The sequence below is a fragment of the Gilbertella persicaria genome (genome assembly GCF_025201335.1).
Source record: "Gilbertella persicaria strain CBS 190.32 chromosome Unknown B0P05scaffold_6, whole genome shotgun sequence".
Taxonomy (NCBI): Eukaryota; Fungi; Mucoromycota; class Mucoromycetes; order Mucorales; family Choanephoraceae; genus Gilbertella; species Gilbertella persicaria.
In genome coordinates, this window is record NW_026251967.1 from 602,517 (window position 1) to 623,925 (window position 21,409).

The 21,409-nt window shown below is 38.1% G+C and overlaps 9 protein-coding genes across 9 annotated transcripts; 4 read left to right on the forward strand and 5 right to left on the reverse strand.

Moving 5' to 3' along the window:
• Positions 1–91: 91 nt before the first annotated feature.
• On the forward strand, positions 92–1,500 carry B0P05DRAFT_584255 (uncharacterized protein; the record flags this gene model as incomplete). Its single annotated transcript, XM_051582336.1, has 5 exons — positions 92–218; positions 261–394; positions 441–656; positions 703–931; positions 980–1,500. 5 exons carry the CDS (start codon positions 92–94, stop codon positions 1,498–1,500), a joined length of 1,227 nt encoding a protein of 408 aa, XP_051438234.1.
• B0P05DRAFT_301198 (uncharacterized protein) lies at positions 1,419–3,616 on the reverse strand. The gene is made up of 2 exons (XM_051573475.1): positions 3,196–3,616; positions 1,419–3,151 (listed from the first exon to the last, which is right to left on the reverse strand). The coding sequence occupies exons 1-2, from the start codon at positions 3,324–3,326 to the stop codon at positions 1,531–1,533; spliced, it is 1,752 nt and encodes a 583-aa protein (XP_051438235.1). The 5' UTR covers positions 3,327–3,616; the 3' UTR covers positions 1,419–1,530.
• On the reverse strand, positions 3,429–4,446 carry B0P05DRAFT_528958 (uncharacterized protein). The gene is made up of 5 exons (XM_051576697.1): positions 4,275–4,446; positions 4,098–4,228; positions 3,961–4,052; positions 3,854–3,919; positions 3,429–3,810 (listed from the first exon to the last, which is right to left on the reverse strand). Exons 1-5 carry the CDS (start codon positions 4,420–4,422, stop codon positions 3,489–3,491), a joined length of 759 nt encoding a protein of 252 aa, XP_051438236.1. The 5' UTR covers positions 4,423–4,446; the 3' UTR covers positions 3,429–3,488.
• Positions 4,447–4,473: 27 nt separating this feature from the next.
• On the reverse strand, positions 4,474–5,673 carry B0P05DRAFT_504772 (eukaryotic translation initiation factor 3 subunit G-domain-containing protein). The gene is made up of 5 exons (XM_051575501.1): positions 5,631–5,673; positions 5,535–5,575; positions 5,401–5,489; positions 5,183–5,356; positions 4,474–5,135 (listed from the first exon to the last, which is right to left on the reverse strand). The coding sequence occupies exons 1-5, from the start codon at positions 5,645–5,647 to the stop codon at positions 4,569–4,571; spliced, it is 888 nt and encodes a 295-aa protein (XP_051438237.1). The 5' UTR covers positions 5,648–5,673; the 3' UTR covers positions 4,474–4,568.
• A 248-nt stretch (positions 5,674–5,921) lies between these two features.
• B0P05DRAFT_528980 (putative ubiquitin specific protease 12) lies at positions 5,922–7,966 on the forward strand. The gene is made up of 10 exons (XM_051576698.1): positions 5,922–6,029; positions 6,076–6,150; positions 6,216–6,229; positions 6,289–6,683; positions 6,724–6,858; positions 6,900–6,982; positions 7,035–7,195; positions 7,241–7,373; positions 7,420–7,484; positions 7,526–7,966. The coding sequence occupies exons 1-10, from the start codon at positions 5,994–5,996 to the stop codon at positions 7,611–7,613; spliced, it is 1,185 nt and encodes a 394-aa protein (XP_051438238.1). The 5' UTR covers positions 5,922–5,993; the 3' UTR covers positions 7,614–7,966.
• A 103-nt stretch (positions 7,967–8,069) lies between these two features.
• B0P05DRAFT_569074 (ribosomal protein S11-domain-containing protein) lies at positions 8,070–8,620 on the forward strand (the record flags this gene model as incomplete). Its single annotated transcript, XM_051581225.1, has 2 exons — positions 8,070–8,072; positions 8,171–8,620. 2 exons carry the CDS (start codon positions 8,070–8,072, stop codon positions 8,618–8,620), a joined length of 453 nt encoding a protein of 150 aa, XP_051438239.1.
• A 30-nt stretch (positions 8,621–8,650) lies between these two features.
• Positions 8,651–12,153, reverse strand: B0P05DRAFT_528987 (CNH domain-containing protein). The gene is made up of 10 exons (XM_051576699.1): positions 11,765–12,153; positions 11,384–11,719; positions 11,285–11,341; positions 11,092–11,235; positions 9,991–11,050; positions 9,782–9,943; positions 9,420–9,733; positions 9,095–9,372; positions 8,955–9,051; positions 8,651–8,910 (listed from the first exon to the last, which is right to left on the reverse strand). Exons 1-10 carry the CDS (start codon positions 11,960–11,962, stop codon positions 8,752–8,754), a joined length of 2,805 nt encoding a protein of 934 aa, XP_051438240.1. The 5' UTR covers positions 11,963–12,153; the 3' UTR covers positions 8,651–8,751.
• A 3,650-nt stretch (positions 12,154–15,803) lies between these two features.
• On the forward strand, positions 15,804–20,437 carry B0P05DRAFT_634817 (uncharacterized protein; the record flags this gene model as incomplete). The annotated part of the gene is made up of 9 exons (XM_051583565.1): positions 15,804–15,944; positions 15,992–16,500; positions 16,548–17,397; positions 17,454–18,044; positions 18,092–18,244; positions 18,286–19,515; positions 19,566–19,829; positions 19,880–20,136; positions 20,186–20,437. The coding sequence occupies exons 1-9, from the start codon at positions 15,863–15,865 to the stop codon at positions 20,435–20,437; spliced, it is 4,188 nt and encodes a 1,395-aa protein (XP_051438241.1). The 5' UTR covers positions 15,804–15,862.
• On the reverse strand, positions 20,432–21,402 carry B0P05DRAFT_529009 (uncharacterized protein). The gene is made up of 5 exons (XM_051576700.1): positions 21,290–21,402; positions 21,131–21,238; positions 20,945–21,093; positions 20,733–20,892; positions 20,432–20,686 (listed from the first exon to the last, which is right to left on the reverse strand). The coding sequence occupies exons 1-5, from the start codon at positions 21,365–21,367 to the stop codon at positions 20,450–20,452; spliced, it is 732 nt and encodes a 243-aa protein (XP_051438242.1). The 5' UTR covers positions 21,368–21,402; the 3' UTR covers positions 20,432–20,449.
• Positions 21,403–21,409: the final 7 nt, after the last annotated feature.

Sequence of the window (21,409 nt, forward strand, 5' to 3'; positions counted from 1 at the left end):
TCCGAGGCAATTGTCTCATCTCTATATCAATTTTTAATATCTAAGCTATACTCATTTTTTTTTGGTTTCTTTCTTTATATATCTATCTATCATGCAATGCAGACCTATTGTTACTTATTCATTAGCCACTGTGTTAGTGTTATGGATTTTATTAGGTGCCATTACTTTACCTAATGCAAACCGATGGTTAAAAGGATTTGGTTCTTCCATAGAGCAAGGTAAATCGACTCTAAACAAAGGCACTTGTTAATCTTGAGTAGACAGAGTCTCATTTCGACTAGATCAACCCTTTGATATGCATCATGCTATTGTTGAAAAAGAAAGTCACCAATCCTATCATTATAATGTGTTTCCTATTACCAATACACCTCATTTACCAACGCACGGACTTGATGTAACAAACAAATGTCAATAGATATGTGTATTGATCATAGCTATAGGGTGTTCTTTATGATAAGGGAGATGCCTGTCTACAGACCACGGCTGTACCCAACCTAAACACCAGTTACGCCAATATGTCTAAAGTAGCTTTAATTCAACAAAGTTCAGCATGTTATTTAGTAGACAAGATTCATCATGCAGAAATAGATGGTGCTTTAGCTGTCATTGTTTTCCATAATGATCCTAATGTGTTGCATTCTTCTTTGGCAGATATGGTATAGATATAGACTCATGAAAATACATACTTATGTCTGTCTATAGGGTGTGATGCCCAAAAAAGTAAGCATACCAAGCTATTACATTGATTATTCTACAGGTGTTGCCCTCCTAAACAACATATACAACCTGTCTCATCAACCTCAACAAGAAGGGTATAGTCCCTCAATGGTCCATGTTCAACTTGTGCCTGGTAAGAAGCCTGTTCTTGACCATTGGCAATTTGGACTGGTGATTGTAGGCATCATGCTGTTGACATGTATCTTGACAGTGGGTAAGTCTACTTGAATCCCATGTATAGGTTCTCATCAACCTACATTAGCCATGTTACAATGTCACATGTGGCGAATGACAAGATTAGGTCGTCATCAACACACAAGTCATGAAACACTGACATTAGAAGACCAACATCAACTTGAAATGAATGAAAGCTTTTGGCGAAATATCATGGACGATATTCCACCACCACCGCCACCACCACCACCATTGACTCAAAAGCAACGTTTAGAACAATCTCTTGTGGATCTATTGCCCACACGTACTTTCAAAAAAAAGACAAGTTCTGTTGAATCCTTGAGTCATCATTGTGTGATTTGTTTAGATGGGTTTGAACAAGGTCATGTGTTACGTCGATTACCTTGTCAACATGAATACCATCGTGATTGTATCGATACTTGGCTTACTCGAAAAAACAATACATGTCCACTTTGTCTTCAACGGATTGAAATACCTACAGTTCCTGAACAAGCTCATCCTGCCATGCCTGATTTAGTCCAGACATGGCAACACTTAGAACAAGCATCTGTACGTCAATATCATTCAAGGTCATATAGTAGACCCTAAAGTTTGTTTAATTAAAAGAGTTTTTTTAAACTAAAAAGGATCCAACATGAAATGGTACAATTGGCCTGCTGAATGTACCACACGTTGAGCACATGAGGTGGTACGGTACAGATGGGATAAGAACCCCAAGAGTCGTGTAGGCAACACATCTGTCAAAGGAGGAATGAAATCAGTCAATGGTATACGAACATTGACAGGTGCTTGTTTGTGTCGTTTTTGAAATAAGCTAATCACATGATGATGCCCTGCTTCAATCGCCAATCGTTCTGCTGTCTTACCACCTCGATTCACAATCGACAAATTAGTCTTGTCAATCAACAGTTGAACAATCTCTGCTTGACCAGACCAACTGGCAAAATGAAGTGCTGTAAATCCATTCTTGTCCATTTGATTGACATTGCAATCAAGTTGGATCAATGTCTTCACAAGTGTCACATGACCACACAGTGTAGCCAAATGAAGTAGGCTGTGTTGGTGTCTGTTTGTCAAGGAGAGATCGATACAGAAAGGAGTGGGTATGAATTCAAGAGCCAATAGGGATTGTGTGATGTGGTGTTCTAATCCAGATAGGAACAAGGTACGGGCATTGTCATAGACAGCATTGGCTTCCATGGTTGTCATTTTTTTGGTATGAGTGGCATAAGTGTCCTTTGGATGATTATCGCCTTGAACAATGCGCATAGCAATTTGTCTTGCGTCTTCTACTTTACCCATCGTTTTGAGGCCCACCACTTGTAAGGCTAATTCCATCAAGGCTCGATCACTTTCATCAAAATAAGTAAACAAGACAACATCTTGTCCTTCCAACATCAATGGGTGTTCTTTAAAGGACACAACAACAGGTCCTGCTGAAGTTGCTGGAGGTAAAATACACAAGAGCGTATTGGCACTCCAACAATGAGTAGGAATCGCTGGATTTTCACCAAACAGACAGGTTAAACCTTCATAGAAATTGGATCCTAAGACAGTCACTTCTGCACCACCATAAACTGGTCCCTCAGAAGGAATAAGGCGATGTAAGCGAGGTACATTGGTCTTGCTGCCTTCTACATTTCTTTCTTGAAGTTTAGCATAAATGTGTTGTTGAGATTGTTGTTGAGATTGTTGTTGTTGTTGTTGATTATAGAGTGAATAATCTTCAGGACGACGTCCATGTTGATTTGTATTAAAGAGTAAGTTGTTCATAGGATTAAATTGATTCAATACAGGCTGTGTATTCATCATATCATGCGAATTTAAGAAATCAAACACATCTGTTTGCTGTTGTTGCTGCTGGGGAACAAAAGAAGAAGGATGGGGTGGTATATAATGAGAATGAACCATATCCTGTTGTTGTTGTTGTTGTTGTTGTTGTTGAAATAAAGGTGTTTCATTGGGTATCTCTTCTTGTTCTATAGGGGAAGAAGGTGTGGCTGGTGTAGATGCAACTGGACTAGACACACCTGAATCTGTCTCTATTTCGACTGTCTTTCGTTTACTGGATGGCACATCACTTTCTGTGGCTGAAGCATCCATATCAGCACGGGCTCTTTTTCGTGCTGCTGTTTGTTGTTGTAATTTACTACTCTTGTGGTCATCTGTAATCATAATAGGGGGCGAACGTCCTGTACCAATCACTTGGTCTAAATGGTCTTTCAAGGTAAATACAATACTAGGAGCAATGTCAGTATCATTCTATAGCTCGATATGACTTACCGAAATCCTGTCTTTTCACTATGATGACGACAATAACAAGTAACTCGAGTAGGTAAAGTGGCTTCTCCATTATTGAATTCAACATATTCATTACAATTAAACAACAAGATACGCTTTCTTTCTTCAGCCATCACACTCTCGTTGCTTAGATCAGGTAATTCGTTTGCAAATAAAGCAGCCAGTTTAGCAGCACTTCCTTCTTTATTTGCTGCACGAACTACCTTATTATCTCGCTTTCTTTTCAGTCTTTTTCTCTAATAAAGTTCAAGTTAGCCCTCCTCTTTTTTTATTGTTTATACCTCTCGGTGCACACAACTAGGACACATGATGATCTCATTATCAGGATGACTGTCACATACAACCATAACCTCCAAACTCAAGATTTGATTGTCAATCAAAGAGGCCTTTTCATCTCCATATTTCTGATTTTTACGTTTGAGTTTGTCTTTGGCAATCAAATGTTCAGGTAGTTTGATATGAGACCAATGGGTGGCTAATTCGCCCTGTGTGTCTGCTAATTGTAAACATATCTTGATTTGTGTTTCAACTCGGGACTTGGCTCCTGTATGAGGTAAACCCAATACACGAATATGCCAAGGGCTATCATGCTTCATACTTGGCTCATGTTAGTTGACATAGTTGCATTGTATTGACTTACATAGGGGAAGGCATAGGAGCATAGTTGGTATCGTCTTCCAACTCACCAGGTCCAAGTAGACTTTGTCTATTCAAGATAAGTATCGATAGTATAATATGGTGACTTACCCAGGCATCGATGTTTGTGCTAAAAAGTCTTCAAAATTCGAAAAGTTTCTTGCTAAAATAGGAATAGCATGTAACAAAGGATTCGTAAAGACCTAATACATACATTCAGCACAATATAAACTCGAGTGGCCGTGTACCTGAAGTAACGAAGAGTGTGAATTATCTTTTTGTTTCTGTTTGCCTTTTCTGGCTGGTGTAGAAGGTTTAGCAAATTCAACTACTTCGATATCTTTGTTGTCTTGTATCAACGATGATGGATGGATGCCTACTGTTACATGAGCAACACAACAACAACACAATATCAATCTATTTACTGCTCGTACTGGCTTGATCCAATGAAGTTTGTTGTGAATGATGATTATATTCAGCCATTTGACTCAAGAATAGATCCATGGCTTGATCGTTTTGTTCTTCAAAAGACTTTTCTGTCTTTTGTTCATGTGTTTCTAGTGGAGGTGACATGGTAATACAATAAATAAAGAAAAAAAAAAAAAGAAATGAAAGAAAAAAATACCGCTCCAGTTTATGGTACAGAGACGTCATTTGTTACGATGGATATGATTGGTCAAATCATGTACAGTGTGTATTGATTCATGCAACAATGTTTATTAAGAACTTCTAGCAAACTCAACTCTCAAGATCAAATTGTCATAACCATAACCATTGATAGCTTGTTGTGCTCTTTCAGCATGTTCACGATCATTGAAAGAAACAAAAGCGAAACCCTTACAGAGGTTGGTATCACGGTCACGGGCCAAATAGACACGGGCAATGGAACCAAAGCGACTAAAGAGATCATAAATATCGTTATCAGTCACGTCTTCAGACAAGTTGGTCACACGAAGTGTAGCAGAATCATCTCGCTTTTGTTCAGAACGCATGGATTCACCACCACCATTATTAGCAGAAGCACCACCTGCCTTATTACGAAGGTGGGGAGGTGTGTATTTGGTAGGGCCACCTGTACTAGCAGGTGTTTCAGCAGGTGTATCTAAACCATCCAATTTGACAGCTTCAATAGTAGAAGCAATTTCATCCAAGGGTTGCATTGTATCCTTGTAAGGACATTTACTGGTAAAGTGTTCACCTTTACAGATACGACAAGCAATGTTCTTGGCCTTGGCTTGACTCTTAATCTTGTCCTTGGCTTCTTCTTCTGCCACGGCATCAGCAGTCTATCATAATAGACATCAATATTGACTCCATAAAGTGTTGGACTTACCTTGCCAGTAGTAGATCCCAGTTTTAAAGGAATGTTTTCACCAATAGTAGTTGTTGAAAGATCAGGTCCAGGTTTTTTACCTTGTTCTTCACCAAACTTTGCCCATTTTTTGCGTTCAGCAACAGCTTTGTTGACATGTTCAGTAACGAGTTTAGAACGGATTTTACGAGTCACCTGTGTGATCCATAAGTCTCATGCCAGTCATTTGTAAGGCTTACCTTGACTTTTTTGCCATCGTCATTTTCTCTGTATTCAATAATCACCTTGTTGCCATCTTCATCGGTGTATACTTGAGGTTGGAAGTTATCTAGAGATGGTTGTCAGTCATTCATGGTGTTTGATGGTATCTAACCTTCTTCATCCTCATATTCATCAGCCCAAGAAGCTTTTCCACTATATATATAGAGAATGAATGAGTTGATGGTTGTTATCTTTTGTTGTTACATACACAGTATCGACAGCCATTTTTTCTTAGTTAAAAGTAAAAAAAAGAAATCTTTTTTTTTAGGTGGCCCCCATTTTCAGAACAAGCCACATATAAACACAGCAAATGGTCTTTTGTTCACAACGTCACACCGGATTATGAATTTATCTCACTAGATAGGCTCTGTATGCTTATGTAAGGTATATCCCTTAACTCTTTCTTTCTTTACTGTAGCATGACGTTGCTTTTACACATCATTGGCTACACAAGAAAAGTGGTGATTGGCTTTCGCGTTACTTGCTTTTTTGCCTTTTTAAGCAATAGTGAGTGAAAATAGAACAAGGTCTCTTTTTTTTTATTATTTTTTGTTTTTCAATTGGTATTATTATGTCAAGTACCTCTTTATTCAAATGGATGGGACTAGTAAAGACCATATGCATGCATTATACAAAACTCATATACTATATAGGGACAACAGTCGGGCAAACCAGTCATGGGTGATGATGTTGTCGATGAAGGAGAACGTTATTTTGGCCTTGAGAACGTAAGTCATCTACACGTATATATACATATATATATATATATATATATAGTTAATAAAATGATTAGTTTGGCAACACTTGGTAACATGAATGATACTCGATGTTAGTCAACTTATCTCTCTCTCTCTCTCTCTCTTTAGCTATAGTAACTCTGTTGTTCAAGCATTGTATTTCTGTAAACCATTTCGAGAATGTGTCCTGAATTTTCCTCACCAGGCTACCATACCTATTCCACAACCTATCTTACCCAATTCGCCTTCTACTACTGCTTTTCATGGTGCTTATTTCTCAAATGGTATACCCAAGACGCATCACCTTAATCCTCCCATGCATGGTAATACAACACCCACCACTAGTACAACTACCATCACACCCACCACTGAAAAAGACCAAAACAATGTGAATGTAGCGCCTGGGATGGAAGATACCTTGTTTTCTTCTCTCAAAGATTTGTTTTGGAAGATATCGACCAACAAGAAGAAATCAGGCGTGATTGCACCTGTCAATTTCATTAACAAAGTCAAAAAAGAAAATGGTAAATGCACATAGACATAAAGATAGTTAACCCATAGTAGAATTGTTTCGTTCAAGTATGCATCAAGATGCTCATGAATTTCTGAATTATATCTTGAACACAATTGCTGAAGATGTACAGAAATATCAACAGAAACAAGCTGATGATGCAAGTATCCATAGTAACAGTAGTCAAGGTAACATGGCACTCATCTGGACAAAGCACTAATTCATACAGTCACTCATCCCAAGACAACATGGGTGCATCAGTTATTTGAGGGTGTCTTTTCAAACGAAACAAAATGTTTATCTTGTGAGACTGTAGGTAAAGGTGTGTGGTGTATGAAGCCATCTATTCACACTTGTTTTTTAGGTGACAAGTCGAGATGAATGCTTTATGGATTTATCGATTGATGTCGAGATGAATTCATCCATTACGTCTTGCCTTAGACAATTCTCTGCTAGTGAGACTTTGTGTCATAAAAACAAGTATTTCTGTGATGTTTGTTCTGGTCTCCAAGAAGCAGAAAGAAGGTAAAACAAGAATAATAAGCCCTATGGTTGACTCATATACCATAGAATGAAGATTAAAAAGTTGCCTAATATTCTAGCATTGCATCTAAAGAGATTTAAATACCAAGAGCAATTGCAGAAATATATCAAGTTAACTTATAGAGTTGTCTTTCCATTTGAATTAAGATTGTTCAATACAGTAAGTACCAATCGACAAGACATAGGAGCGGCTTATCTTGTACTAGAGTGATGATACAGAAGATGCGGATAGAATGTATGAATTATGGGGTATTGTTGTTCATATTGGAAGGTAAATACTGCTGTATAATACAGTCACTCATCTTCGTCTAGTGGTCCTCACCATGGTCATTATGTATCTATTATCAAAAGCAATGGCCAATGGATGTTGTTTGATGATGATATTGTCACTGTAAGTTGATAAGAGAGTCAATCGACAGATGATTCATACATGATTAGCAAATACAAGAAGAAGATATCCATAAATATTTTAGTGATCTTCCAGGTAGTGGATCTGGTTATGTCTTATTCTATCAAGCAGTGAATTTGGATATGGATACTATCCAATTACCCACTGCTGAAGCACCTCCTCAAGGATTTGACTCTAATTTGTCTATTGTACCTAATGAATCCTTTGACTTAAAACCGCCCACTGTCAAAGAAGAGCCTGAGCCTATTCAGGAACAAGTGGTTGAAGAGAAAAAGACACGTTGGGGATTAGGTAGAAGAAAAAAATAAAATCAATAAAACATGAACTATGTTCTGAGTCTAAAACTGAGATGGAATTTGAGTAAGAAATCAGAGAGCAAAGAAAGCAATTCAAAAAGAGTGAATGTCATGTCAAGCCTAGGATTCCTTCTCTTTCATTTCGATCAACATGGTAAGCATATAAAACATCCAAGACTATGTAGAGTTGAATTGGATGGATGGATGAATAAATGGATGGATCAATGGATGGATAGCTAACGTGATCATTAGTCTAACAAGAAGGCTGCTCCCAAGGTTGTTGAAAAGGTCCAACTCGGTCCTCAAGTCCGTGAAGGTGAACTCGTTTTCGGTGTTGCCCACATCTTTGCTTCTTTCAACGATACCTTCGTCCACGTTACCGATCTCTCTGGTCGTGAAACCATCTCTCGTATCACTGGTGGTATGCAAGTCAAGGCTGATCGTGATGAATCTTCTCCTTATGCTGCCATGTTGGCTGCTCAACAAGTTGCTGCCAAGTGTAAGGAACTCGGTATCAACGCCCTCCACATTAAGCTCAGAGCTACTGGTGGTACTGGTACCAAGACTCCTGGTCCTGGTGGTCAAGCTGCTCTCCGTGCTCTTGCCCGTGCCGGTATGAGAATCGGTCGTATTGAAGATGTTACTCCCGTTCCTACTGATTCTACTCGTAGAAAGGGTGGTCGTCGTGGTCGTCGTCTCTAAATTTATTGTTATTTTACTATAAAGACCTTGTTTGTTTTTCAGTAGTTTATTATATATATATATATATATATATATATGTGTGTGTGTGTAAGAGGGGGGTAGATATTTACATGGTATTTATGATACAAAATTTAAGAAAACAGAGGCTCTAGTTTAAATACAGGGTGATGGTCTACTTTTATCAAATGTGAAGAAGATGCATAAATATTAAGGTGTGTTTGATTTGCTTCTTGAAGAGAACAAGGTAAATGTCGCATATTATCTCCCAAGATGATTTGTATTAGTTTGCCCTAATGTGTTTTTGTTTAAAATGACTCTGTATGTCATGACTTACTGTTTCAACATGTCGAACTTCAATAAAATTGGCATCAAATCCAATCACATAAGGATAATAATACGCTACTGTCTGAGGAATACCTTCCCATTCCATCCTAAAGGAAGACATTAGGAACAAAGACTATTTCTTCAGTTTACCTTTCATATTGATCCCTGACAAGATCACCATGCGAATCAATCAGAAATGCAAATTTATCATAACACATCAAGAACTTCTCATTAAATCGAAATAAGCCCAAAGGACATGCTTCTGCCATGATAACAAATCCAAATTCACGCTTCTGTAAATCAGGCAAATGGTGTCCTACTTGACTAAGGTCCTCTAGATCCAATACTTCAAGACCACGACGACATGTAATCAGTAATTTGGTCTTTAAAAAGTGCACAGCCGTTGCTTCTGTACCAACATAGAACTCCTATAGATGAAAGATTAGCAATAAAACTTATAGGATGCATTTGTTACTTTATAGAGTTTGAACCATGCAGGTGGTTTACTGATGAATGAAGTCTTGGTAACAAGATATTTTGCGTTCTTCTTGTCCATTAGATCACCACAGACAGGCTCATAGGCTTTGAATTGACTATCTGATCCCTTTTTTCGCATGGTAATAACAAGTGTTCTTCCATTATTTGTGCCTGTATGAAAGAAAGAAACGTGGTTGGACACAACTCGATAACTGTATTTCGTAGTGAGATGCTTGGCTGAGGAAGGATGAAGGACATGTGTAAGATTGAATGGATCCAACTGAGCCAAATAATAAGCTGTCAATACTTTATCTATAGGAAGAAGGTATCAGTGCAACCATAAAAGGTGCTTTAATTTACCTGCAAGTACCAAAAGTACATTGTGTGCCTGAAGAACACCAATTTGTGTTACATCAGGTATCATCAATACTTGTTTCAAACGATGCGGATCCCCTTCTTTTCCTATCCAAATACCTTGCTGTGTACCAATCACAATCATGTTGGTTCCTCCTTTTGCACTCACTAAGTTATAGTTAAACTACGAAGCTTTCGTATCGGCCATTACTTACAAAAAGATGCAGCACACGTTGCTTTAACAGAGGGTGTGTCACTGATAGGCATGACTCTAAAGACATGATGACTCTGATCTTTTGCAAGCCATCGTTGCTGTGTTATTGTGATTTTCTCTTTCCATACACTTGGGTTATCTGTATAAACTACATATTCACCTCCATGCTTGCCAAAATGGCGTATCAATAACGAAGAACGATGTATGGCTGGATCTGTGCTTGGCATGGACCTCGAACTGTTGGTTCGAAATGTGCTCAGGATAAAGTTTTCTGAGACATGATTCACAGCCAACAAGGCAAGAGGTATGGGTGCTTTCGAGATAACGTACGCTTCAATATGGTCTGTTTCCAAAGACCGTTTTGGTTTTGTCATCAACAGTAAATGATCAAACAAGAACACATAGAGCTCAACCCATTCCAGATGAGACCTACGCTTCATGATACCTTCATAAATCAACTGTCGCCCGTCTAAATCGAGGTCCATGACAGGTCTTCCTGGCTTAAAGCGTATTTGATCTTTGATCTGATGGACACGTAGTACACCTTTGGCTTCCAGTGTCAGTACATCCATACGTATGGCGACTTGTTTGATCGTGTCAATACATTGTGTCAATTGGTGCTTCTGACTGTCCACAGAAGTACGTTTCAAGATAGCACTCAACAAAAGTGGGTATCGCTGTAACCGAGTGATAGGCAAGATCATAAAATGACGAAAGGGCAGTTTTCTTGTTTCTGCTTGCTTTTCTTTTTCTCGAACAAAGTTTTGAAACAACATGTTGTGTGTCATTTCTTTTTTCACAGTGTATTCTGCCAGTACAAAATGAGGACCATAGGTTGTATATATCTTCATGAAACGATCTACATAGCTCAACATAATCGTGCTAATGTCGTCCACAAAACCAGTGTCTGGTAAACTAGCAAGTTGGTGGTCTCGAAGTTCGCGATACATGATGCGATGAAGATGCATGATGTCTGAGTAGTTTCCAAACACAGACTGACAAAATGAATGGCGTATTTCAGGCTCGATGCATTGTGCAGTCAACAATGGTTTGGCAAACAACTATAGCCTATCAATAACCTAATATAGTTTGTATATTTTACCTCATCTAACAAGTTCAAGTCTCGTACATAATCTTCTTCTGTATAGATCAACTCAAAAATGGCTTCTTGTCGTTTGGCTTCTTTAGGGGATGTCTTTTGAAGAATTTCGCGAGGTATTGTATTTGACCAACATCTTGAAGAAAACTAAAACAGTGTCAATTCAGTCGACTTGAGCGTATATGTCAAGCATTACCGTATCTTGTGACGATGCAACTGAAGAAGTCAGTGAAAGATTACGATGAAGCTCTTTCTATCCTAGTATAAGCCATCATTTTATTTGCGCATCACTTACATGGATGATGGTAGATTGGCTGAGCACAGGTCTTTTGTTTGGACAAGTAGGGGCATAGCATTCAAGTGTGTTTCCCCTTGTACAAAGTGGTGAATAACAGTGTGTCAACTGAGTAAATAAGCCTTGTGGATACTGTCTCGTATCATAATACACATATTCTTCACATAAAGTATATGCTTCTTTATCCGAATCGTACAGGGTGTTTGTTTTTAATGATTTGTCTGAATAAGTTACAGGATAAAATAAGGGTGGTACAGACGAATGCATAATCGACCGAGCCATTCTTTTGTATTCCTTTCTAGACCAATCATACCCTACAATATCAGAAAGGACACCCTTGTGACGCTATGTTATTTGTGGATAATAAGCTTTGTTACTTACCACTGCTTCTTGACCGGTAAAACCATAGGGATATTCAGTTGAGCAGAAAATATTGCGTGTCTGAACTAATTGAAGTATTTTCTGTACAAAGCAACGGGTTATTTCAGACATAAAAGCACTTTTGATATCGGATCCTAAAGAAGGGCGAGTGCTGCTTGTACTGCTTGTGAGTGTTGTTAGACTCGTACTTTTAGACATGGCAGAGTAGTCTTCTTGTCTCTTGATAGGGGTTGTTGGCTATAGGATAAGTGCTTAGCATCTATTTTAATATAGATACACGTACAGTAGTATCCTTTTGGTCCAGTTCTTGAATATATAAATCAAGGTCATGACATAAAGCATCTAGACCAGGAAAGCTTTCATCGATAGCAGCTTTTTTAAGTGAAGACATATAAAAGATAATAGAAAAGAAAAAAAGAAAGAAAAAAACTTACTTTAAATAGTACTTTTCATACGCCACTTTAAATCAAACTCAGCTAGACACCATAGCCTATCAACCCACAGGAGGCTGGGTTCTTTAAGAAAAAAGACAATACATGCTTCTTTGCTTGGATTGATAGGCATTCTCAGAAATGGTGTTGAGGACAAAGATTTTCTTATCTTGAGCTTTATTACTCAATTTGCTGCATTTACAGAAATGTATTGAAAAAATAGATGTTTTCTTGTTTTAGATTCCTTTGTTCAAAAAGCAAGCTCAAAAGTTATACTCTTCAAATCAGAGTTGCCTAACAAATTGACTCGCTTAAACAATCTCTATGGCCCGGAAAAGTAACTTTGTAAAAGATAGCATATAAGCAATGGTTTTATTTTATTGCGGCTCGGAAGCGTAATGTAATTTTTTGGTAAAAGTGCACAAGCAGTGGTTATAGTTCTTGCGCGGATCGAATATGCTTTGATGTCAAAAATTAGAAAAAAGCAACAAGTGAATCAAACACAGCTCAATCTACCAATTTATTCATAGAAATATATTCCTTGGTACTACTTAATATGCAAAAAAAAAAAACAACTTCATAGTAGAACTGACAAGAAAGTAATACCAAAATTATTTGTCTGAATCTTTTTATGCAATCAGGGCAATAACCACTATGAAATTGATTGGCTAAGCCACTCAGCTCCAATTTCGTTATTTTTTTAAATACCTTAGAAGAGATCTTTTATCCGTTATCTTTTTTTTTAATGCTCTTTCAAAGGTAGGTTCATAATGTTTAAAAGACTTGTACGCTTATTTTGTCTACTCAATAGATATGGAAGAATGGTGTCTTCTACCGGTGTAGTTATGTCTGTTCAGTGCTTTGCTTCTTCAGCGCTGTTCAGATATACTGAAACTTGTGTAATCAAAAACTATGCATAATAGCTGATTGGTTGCAAACAAGGTATACTGCTGGTTCAAGACTCTCTCTCTCTCTCTCTCTCTCTCTCTCTCTCTCTCTGGTTATACCCTGACCCTGTTTTGGTTGGTGAGCAAGATTCGCTCCACTCAAGCCAGTCTCCTAGATGTCTGCAGGGCGTTTGATCAAGTGGTATAGAACTTTTAAAGCTTTTCCCCCAAGCTCTAGCTCTCTTTGGTATATGAAGGACATTCATTCAAGGCTTGGTAATTTTTTGTAGTGTATTTTACTTTTTTGCATCTTCTTGTTTCTGTTTGGCAGTCTGATCAGCTCTTATTCAGACAAGAAGAGGATCTGAAAAAGCTTAATTACTCTGATCACACTATATGCGTATTGTGTATGTTCCTCTTCTTTGTTGTTGTCTTTGCATAATAAATTATGTGCGTAATCCACCTATATAACAGCTCAACCACTCAAGTTTATTGCTTTATTACTGTCTTTCATCTTCAGTATGAGTTGATCAGGGCTCATCTCACCTGCCAAACTATGGTGATGTTGTCTTCGATATGCTATATTGTCACGCTTTGCTTTTGCATACTTGCTGTCTAACTACTAGTCTCTCTATCTCTACAACCCTCTTCCTGTCAATTTGATCAAGGCCTGATTGCGGTTTGTAGCTATTGGTAAAGAGAAAGCAGAGAGTACCCCTAGCAGGCAAGGCAAAAAGAAAATCGACGTTTAAAATATCGAATCCTCCTTGCATGACATTTCTCATTTGACATATCCAAAACTGCTCTTTTTGGCCTTAAAAGTGCCAAGTAGTATAATATGCATTACTCGCACATAATCTTCACATCAAATGGTGTACAAATAAGTGCCTACTTACTAATCAATATCAGCTGAAAAGAGCTTCTTTTCTACTAATTACAGTGTATCGCAACCTTTGAATGCAGATTTGAAGGTGTTGCTCAAATTAAGTAGTCCTTTTCATCTTAGTAAACTCCCTTTCTTTTTATCAGAAGTATCTGATAATGGCCTTATCTGACTTCAATTGGATCAGACCTACATTGGCTTATTCCAAAAATTCCTGATCGAGTTTTTTTTTTTTTTAATCTTCACAGACCTCTATGGATCCCCCATGGGTCAAGAAATGAACTTCAATTGCTGGACTTCAAAGAACATGTTTTAAATGAAAAAATGGACAGTTTTGATAATGTAGTTGTCGAGTAATGGCCCATTAAAGATTGGTCCATTAAAGATTGGTCCATTTAAGCAGTGCCTTGACCATTTTTGCATTAGATGTCATACAAAATGTGTTTGCGATGGACTTTGAATAGATTTCATATACTATTTAGAGTACCAAATAATATAAAGAAGTCGAGATATAGGCATTCTATAATGTAAATGTGAGTTAAATGAACATAGGACATGCAGTGTGGCTGTGTGCGGATATTGAAATGAACCTTTGTTTAGATCTTCCTTCACCTGCCCACAAATTGTAGCTGACACTTATGAAAAACCTATTCTTATATATAACTACATTGAGAGAATGCTTAAAACAGATGAAAATAAGAATTCATTATAAATCTCAAATTTACTTTATTTTAATCAGCTTAGAGCTCGTCAATACTGATCGCCCCATCACACTCCTTTGCGCCTCTTCTTACTTCTATTATGTTGAATTCAGCCGAACCTCAATGGAAAAACTTAGAAAATCCAACACACTGATACTCAATATGGATCATAAACGCCTGAGAGCCTCGTTCATTAGCTTATACAGCTCAAATGACTATTTAATTATGTTCTAGTCTATGTTTGTAATGAAAACCTATGAAAACTTTTAATAAATCATAGCGAACACTCTGTCTTCCATCTGGGGAAGATTCCTTCCATTGAATGAGTTCTTCTTTCATCGGTTGTGCTGCAGTGTGAGGTATCTATCTCCCAAATTCCTATTGACCATATTGCTTAAGGTATCATTTTGGGTAAGAGTTCGGTACTTGTGAGCAGCAGAAGTATGTTTTGTAGCTGTGATAGATTGGTGGGTAAAATACAAATGCGAAAAACGCTTTTAAAATGTCTTGAAGTTTACCTGCGTTTCTTTTTAAAACTAGCATTTAAAGATCGTCTTGGTCATTCATGCGCTTTTGTTCAAGTGATTGTGGTTAAAAGATTTGAAGCATTTTTTGAAAAAAACCAAAAAGGGTTATCTTTTAAACCAATGTACAGCCTTACCTGAGTCTAATAACATAGTCTGTTGGGACCAAACTGTTACTAAAACAAAGCATAATAATGAGACAAGTAGTTAAGCTGAAATGACCAAAACTGCTGCAGATAGCTTTTGATTATGAGGTAGTTTAATAAACATGCATTTTTTCATATCTTTCCCAAAAAAAGAAAAAAATTCTAGAGATATTGTAAAATACACAAGCATAAGATTTTGCATAAAATAAGTGAGTTGGGACTTCTAAGCGCGGTGAAAACCTTTTAAAAAACTATTTCTCAATCAAGTAAATCGGCCCAATCATATATGATATTTTGCTTGTGAAAATATACTACGTGCAACAATGGATCTCATATTTGATCTATCAGATTTGTATGAGAAGATAAACTAAAGGTGCTTGAATTCTTTTTTGTTTATTTGTTTATGTTCAAAGTAACACGAATATCAAGGAGGCACTTGTCACTTTGTCCTAAAAAGAAGGAAATGAGACAAACAAATAAAAGTTCCTCTTTTCTCTCTTTTAGGTCTCTCTTGTGAAGCAGTAAAATGATCTTAAGAAACTTTTTGTTTGGATTGTTTGTTCTTCATTTTATTCTGAAAGTATGGGCATCACCAAAATTTAATACAGGTAAACAAGATCCATTGACACTGTCATTAATTTTTTTATGTATATAGTGAATGGCCTTGATGTGGACGGAAACAAATGTCCATTGCCTACCTATTATTCATATCCTTGTCCTGAACTTTGTGTGCGTGATATTCGCCAATGTCCACCAGATAATCAACCACCACCATGTCCTGACGGCACCACTTACTGTGTAGATGGCCAATGTCGAGAGAAGTGTGATGCATCGCTTGTATCTGCATGTGCATGTCCTGGCGCCCCTGTTTTGGTCGGAGACATCTATTCTTGCGGTACCCACCACCTCCGTACCAACATTGAAAACTTTGTAGTTGAAAACAAGGCGAATCAAAGTGCAGAAACATGTGCTAAAGCAGCTAATTTGACGGGTATTCCCAGCTGGTCTCCTAATCCAGTCTCTTCCATGTGGCATGAATGTCCCACCCCGGATTATGGTGTACTCACATTTACAGAACCTGTGTTTATTGCTCTTTATGTGTTTTATGGGTCTTGTTTTGCTTTGATCATCTTGTGGACTTTGTATAAACACTCTAGAGAGAAGGTAAAATAAATGATTTTGAAACTTTGTATTAAGTTTAGGACTTATAGTTTATCAAGGGGCATTTCAATAGAGTCAAGGAATACTGTTCAGAAGAATACAACATGCCAAAAGAAAAGATGTCTAAACAAGATATCGAATTTTGTGAGGATAGTACCAATGATAAACTTTCTTCTGTGGAGAGCGATAAAATGACCGTTTACACTTACAAATCAGATGTACTGGGTACAATGGCTGCTTATGTATTTTTTGCTCAGACTCTAGGGCAAGTGGCCTATATGATTTTGATGACTCAAGACTATTACACAAATTTTGCTTTATTTCGAGGCTACAGTGTGGTCCAAACAAGCGCCTTTATGGGCATGTGGTACATCTTTTTTTTCTGGTTTACTGGCTTGACGCTATTCCGATTTAGGATTGCCAACTTTTTTAGGATCAGATCTACTTATGCAGAAGGCCAATATGTTCAAATTGAGACTCAAGAGCCTACCTTGATTCTGTTAGAAAGTCAACCAAATCGTCTGTTAGATATAGTCAGATACTTGGAAAAGACAGCCAAGCATTGGGTAGGATTGGATGTCGTGGTAACTATTGCACCCCTTAAGCTTACTTCCAGTGGTACAAAATATTTTGTTTATCAATGCACACGCTATGTCTATCATCCCGAAACAGAATTATTCTTGCCACACCAGTATCATGTAGGGGCAACACATGCACAGCTTGCCAGCTCAACTCAAGGTCTTACTTCAACCGAGGCCTCTTTAGCAGCAGAATTAATTGGGCCTAACTTTATTGAAGTTTATGTGCCTAATTTTATTGTGGCCCTTTTTCAGGAATTTTCTTCGTTTTTCTATATCTATCAATTTGTTATTCTATGGTTGTTTTATTACCTTGCTTATTGTAATATATACTTGATCATTCTGGTTCATATGCTTATCCTTTTTTTTCTCATATAGGGCAAGTGGGCATTGCTGATACAGCTGTTATTCTTGTCTCTGCTCTAGTCAAGGTTGTACTTCGTCTTCGTTCTGAAAAACGTATCAAGGCCATGGCAGAATTCGCAGATCGTGTTCGTATCTTGCGTGACGGTGAATGGAAAGACATGTCTACTGCTGATCTTTTGCCTCACGATGTATTTATCGTCTCGGAAGGCAAGACAACGCCTTGCGATGCTGTCATTTTAACAGGCCATATCGTCGCTGATGAAAGCTCACTTACAGGCGAACCTTTACCGATCCGTAAATTCCCTCTATGTCAAGACGACATGCAGACCATCTATGATCCATTAGGTAGTGGTAAAATATCGACTATTTTTGCAGGCACCACAATTTCTCAAGCACAAGCCACTACATCCGATGGATTGGTGACAGCGCTGGTGATGCATACAGGCACGGCGACAGATAAAGGCCAGCTTGTCAAAAAGATTTTGTTCCCGAGTCGAGTCTCTTTTATTTTTGATGAGCAAATTAAGGTTGTCATTCTTATTTTATTGTGCTGTGGATTAGTATGTTTAGGATTAGCTCTTTGGTTATATGCTGCAGGAACAAGTTCGGTTGTCATATTTATAAATTTGTTTAACTCACTTTTCTTATAGGTGCTTGGTTTTACTCCATGTTTGCTATTGCTCAACTTGTGTCCCCTTTGCTTCCAGCAGCACTAGTGGTTGGTCAATCTGTCACTGCTGGTCGGTTGAGAAAGAAGAATATATTTTGTGTTGACCTACCTCGTATTCTTATGGCAGGAAAAGGTGAGTTGAACCATCTCTGTACAAGACTTACATGTCCTTAGTTCAATTTTTTTGTTTTGACAAGACAGGCACATTAACCAAAGAAGGACTTGAGTTTTTTGGCACACAATCAGTCAAACAAACAGCATCGGTTGTTGAATTTGGTGACCATCAACACATCATACAAGGCATGCCTTATCTAATGCAACTAGGCCTGGCTACATGTCATGCTGTCACAGCGCTGAATGGTCAATACATTGGTAACCCTGTCGATATAGAAATGTTCAGATCCTCTCAATGGTCTTTAAGCCAACATTCAGATTATCTTGATACACTCATTTCACACAACAAGGCATCGATAGTTCATGTCATCAAAAGGTATGAATTTGTGCATGCACGTATGTCTATGTCTGTAGCCATTCTTGACCCATCGTCAAATAAAATCCATGTCTTTGTCAAGGGTGCTTATGAAAAAATCAAAGATATAGCTGATCCTCGCACAATGCCTAAGGATTATGATGTTGTGGCTTCCCATCTAGCAAGGCAAGGGTGCTATGTACTCGCTTTAGCTCATTATGAGATAAACGTCGATGACCTACCGGGTGGTATCAAGGCATGCCTTGAGTGGAAAAGAGATGATATGGAGCGACATGTTGCTTTCTTGGGGCTGGTGGTATTCAAGAACCAGTTAAAGCCAGATACAGCAGAGAACATTGCACAATTAAAACAAGGGGATACGCGTACTATCATGATTACAGGTGATACAGCTCTTACTGGTGTCTACATGGCTCGACAATGTGGCATGACACAGTCCATACGCTGTAGAGTCCTTTTAGGAGATTATGATGCGAATGTAAGACGTGTGGTATGGACAGATGTCGATGAACCCGAACTATTTCTAGATGTCAATGTCGATGAATACTTAATCAACAAGGCACATACGCCTATAGAACTTGCTGTCACAGGGAAAGCGTTTCAATGGCTCATAGAAGCGGGCACAATTCGAAACTATTTGTTGGACATTCGTGTCTTTGCTCGAATGACACCTGAGGGTAAAGTACATTGTGTTCAACTGCATATGGAACTAGGCATTACTGCCATGACAGGTGATGGTGGTAATGATTGTGGTGCCCTTCGTGCTGCTCATGTAGGTATTGCCATGTCTGAAGCAGAAGCATCAATTGTGTCTCCCTTCAGTACGAATGTGCGTAGTGTTCGTTCTTGTGTTGAGTTGATTCGTCAAGGCCGCTGTGCCCTTGCTACATCGATTACAGCCTATAAATACTTGATTTGTGAGTAGACTATAGACTCAAAACCATGGCTAACCATTGTCTGCTTTTAGTGTATGGTCAAGTCATGATGATGCTTAAGATCTTTACATTTTATCTCAATGTATCCCTCAGTGAAAACATCTGGATTGCTGTGGATGTGTTCATCACTGTTCTTTTAACTTGGGCTGTCTCGCAATCCAAACCAGCTCAACACCTTGAGCCTCAACGACCTACTGCCCGTTTATTGGGTCCAGAAACATTAGCTTCTGGTATAGGCTTAGTAGCTATTAACTGGATCTTTTTGACCAGTGCTTTTTCTATGCTTTATCAACAAGGTAAAAAAAAAAAAAAATGCGTATATAGCTTTGTTTAACAGCTTCCATAGAATGGTTTCGATGTCATGAATTTGATTCAAGAGCGGTTGATATGTCTAAATGGTGGTTACTGGCTGACAACTATGAAGGCGAATTACTTGCACTTGTCTGCCTTTTCCAGTTCATCAATAATGCAGCCGTGTTCAATTTTGGATACAAGTTTAGACAAAGCTTTTGGCGGAATTATGCCCTTGTATTTCTATGGGCATTGTATCTTGCTATTGCTTCTTATTGGACACTAGCAGATCCAAACGCATTTGGTTGTTTGGTAAAGACATTGAATGGATGATACAAAGGGGCTTATACTTATTGCGTAGTTTCGCTTCCAATGCGGTACAAGAGAAGTATTGGAACAAATGGGCTATACACCTCCCTCCGTTTTGATTGTGCCTTACAACACACCTCTTGGTCATAATGTCATGCCAAGCGAGTTTCGATGGAAACTATGGGGACTGATCCTAGGCAACATGGCAGCCGCTCTGGCTTATGAACGCCTTGTCGTCTTGGGACCTGTGCATCATTTTCTCGCTAGAAAGTTCCCCGTCAAGAGATTAAAAAAGACACTGTAAAACTTTATTTGTTTAAGGAAGACATGATTTATAATGATCATCATCAACAGTTGTATAACATTGACCATCTTGTAAGAGTAATTCAAGTGTGTTTCTTACTTCAGATTCAGTATGTAAACCCTTCAACTTGAAGCAGATTTGGTCCACAGTGGCACCATCAGGACTGTCTTCAAATGACTTGATAGCACTGTTAACGCGGGATTGAATGTCTTCAGTCTTTGTGGGATGATCAATACTCATAGGATCAGACTAATCATGATTGAGTATACATATCAAACAAAAAAAGAAGACTTACCTTTGAAGGCTTAGAAAAGATCAAATGGGCACGGATAGCATCAAGAAAGTGGAAAGTGATTTCATTATAGTCAGTAATAGGACGAATAGCATGTGCAACTACAGTGGTTCGATTACTGAAGCTATTTAATCGACCATTGACATGAACATAGGTATCCACCCTATATATATATAAAACACTTGAATAAAACAATGACAACACTGACAACTTACATTAATTCTCTACGTGCATCTGCTTCTTCGGGTGTTTCGTTTTGTTCAATCCATTTTCTAACATCAACAGCACCTGTTCCATCTTCAATTGTATATACATAATTGGTTGCCAATTCTTGAATGTTACGAATAACGCCAATAAAACTGATCTAACTCATCAGTATGGATCAGTCAACACAAACTTACTTGAGTCACATCAGCATTATCAATACGGAAAACAGTTTCTTGAGGACTTTCGGCAGACTTAATTTGCTTGACAGTCAAGGGTCGTAGTGTTTGTTCACCCATAGGTTTCTATCGTGATCCGCAGTTCAGCAATGACAACAAAATAAAATAATCACTTACTTTAGCATAGCCACTGGTAGTATTAGAGCCATCAAAAGAGGACTCCATATAACCTCCAGAATTGGATGAGTAGTTCATGGTATGTAGTTGGAGAAATAAAAAGAGAAAAAAAACAAACGC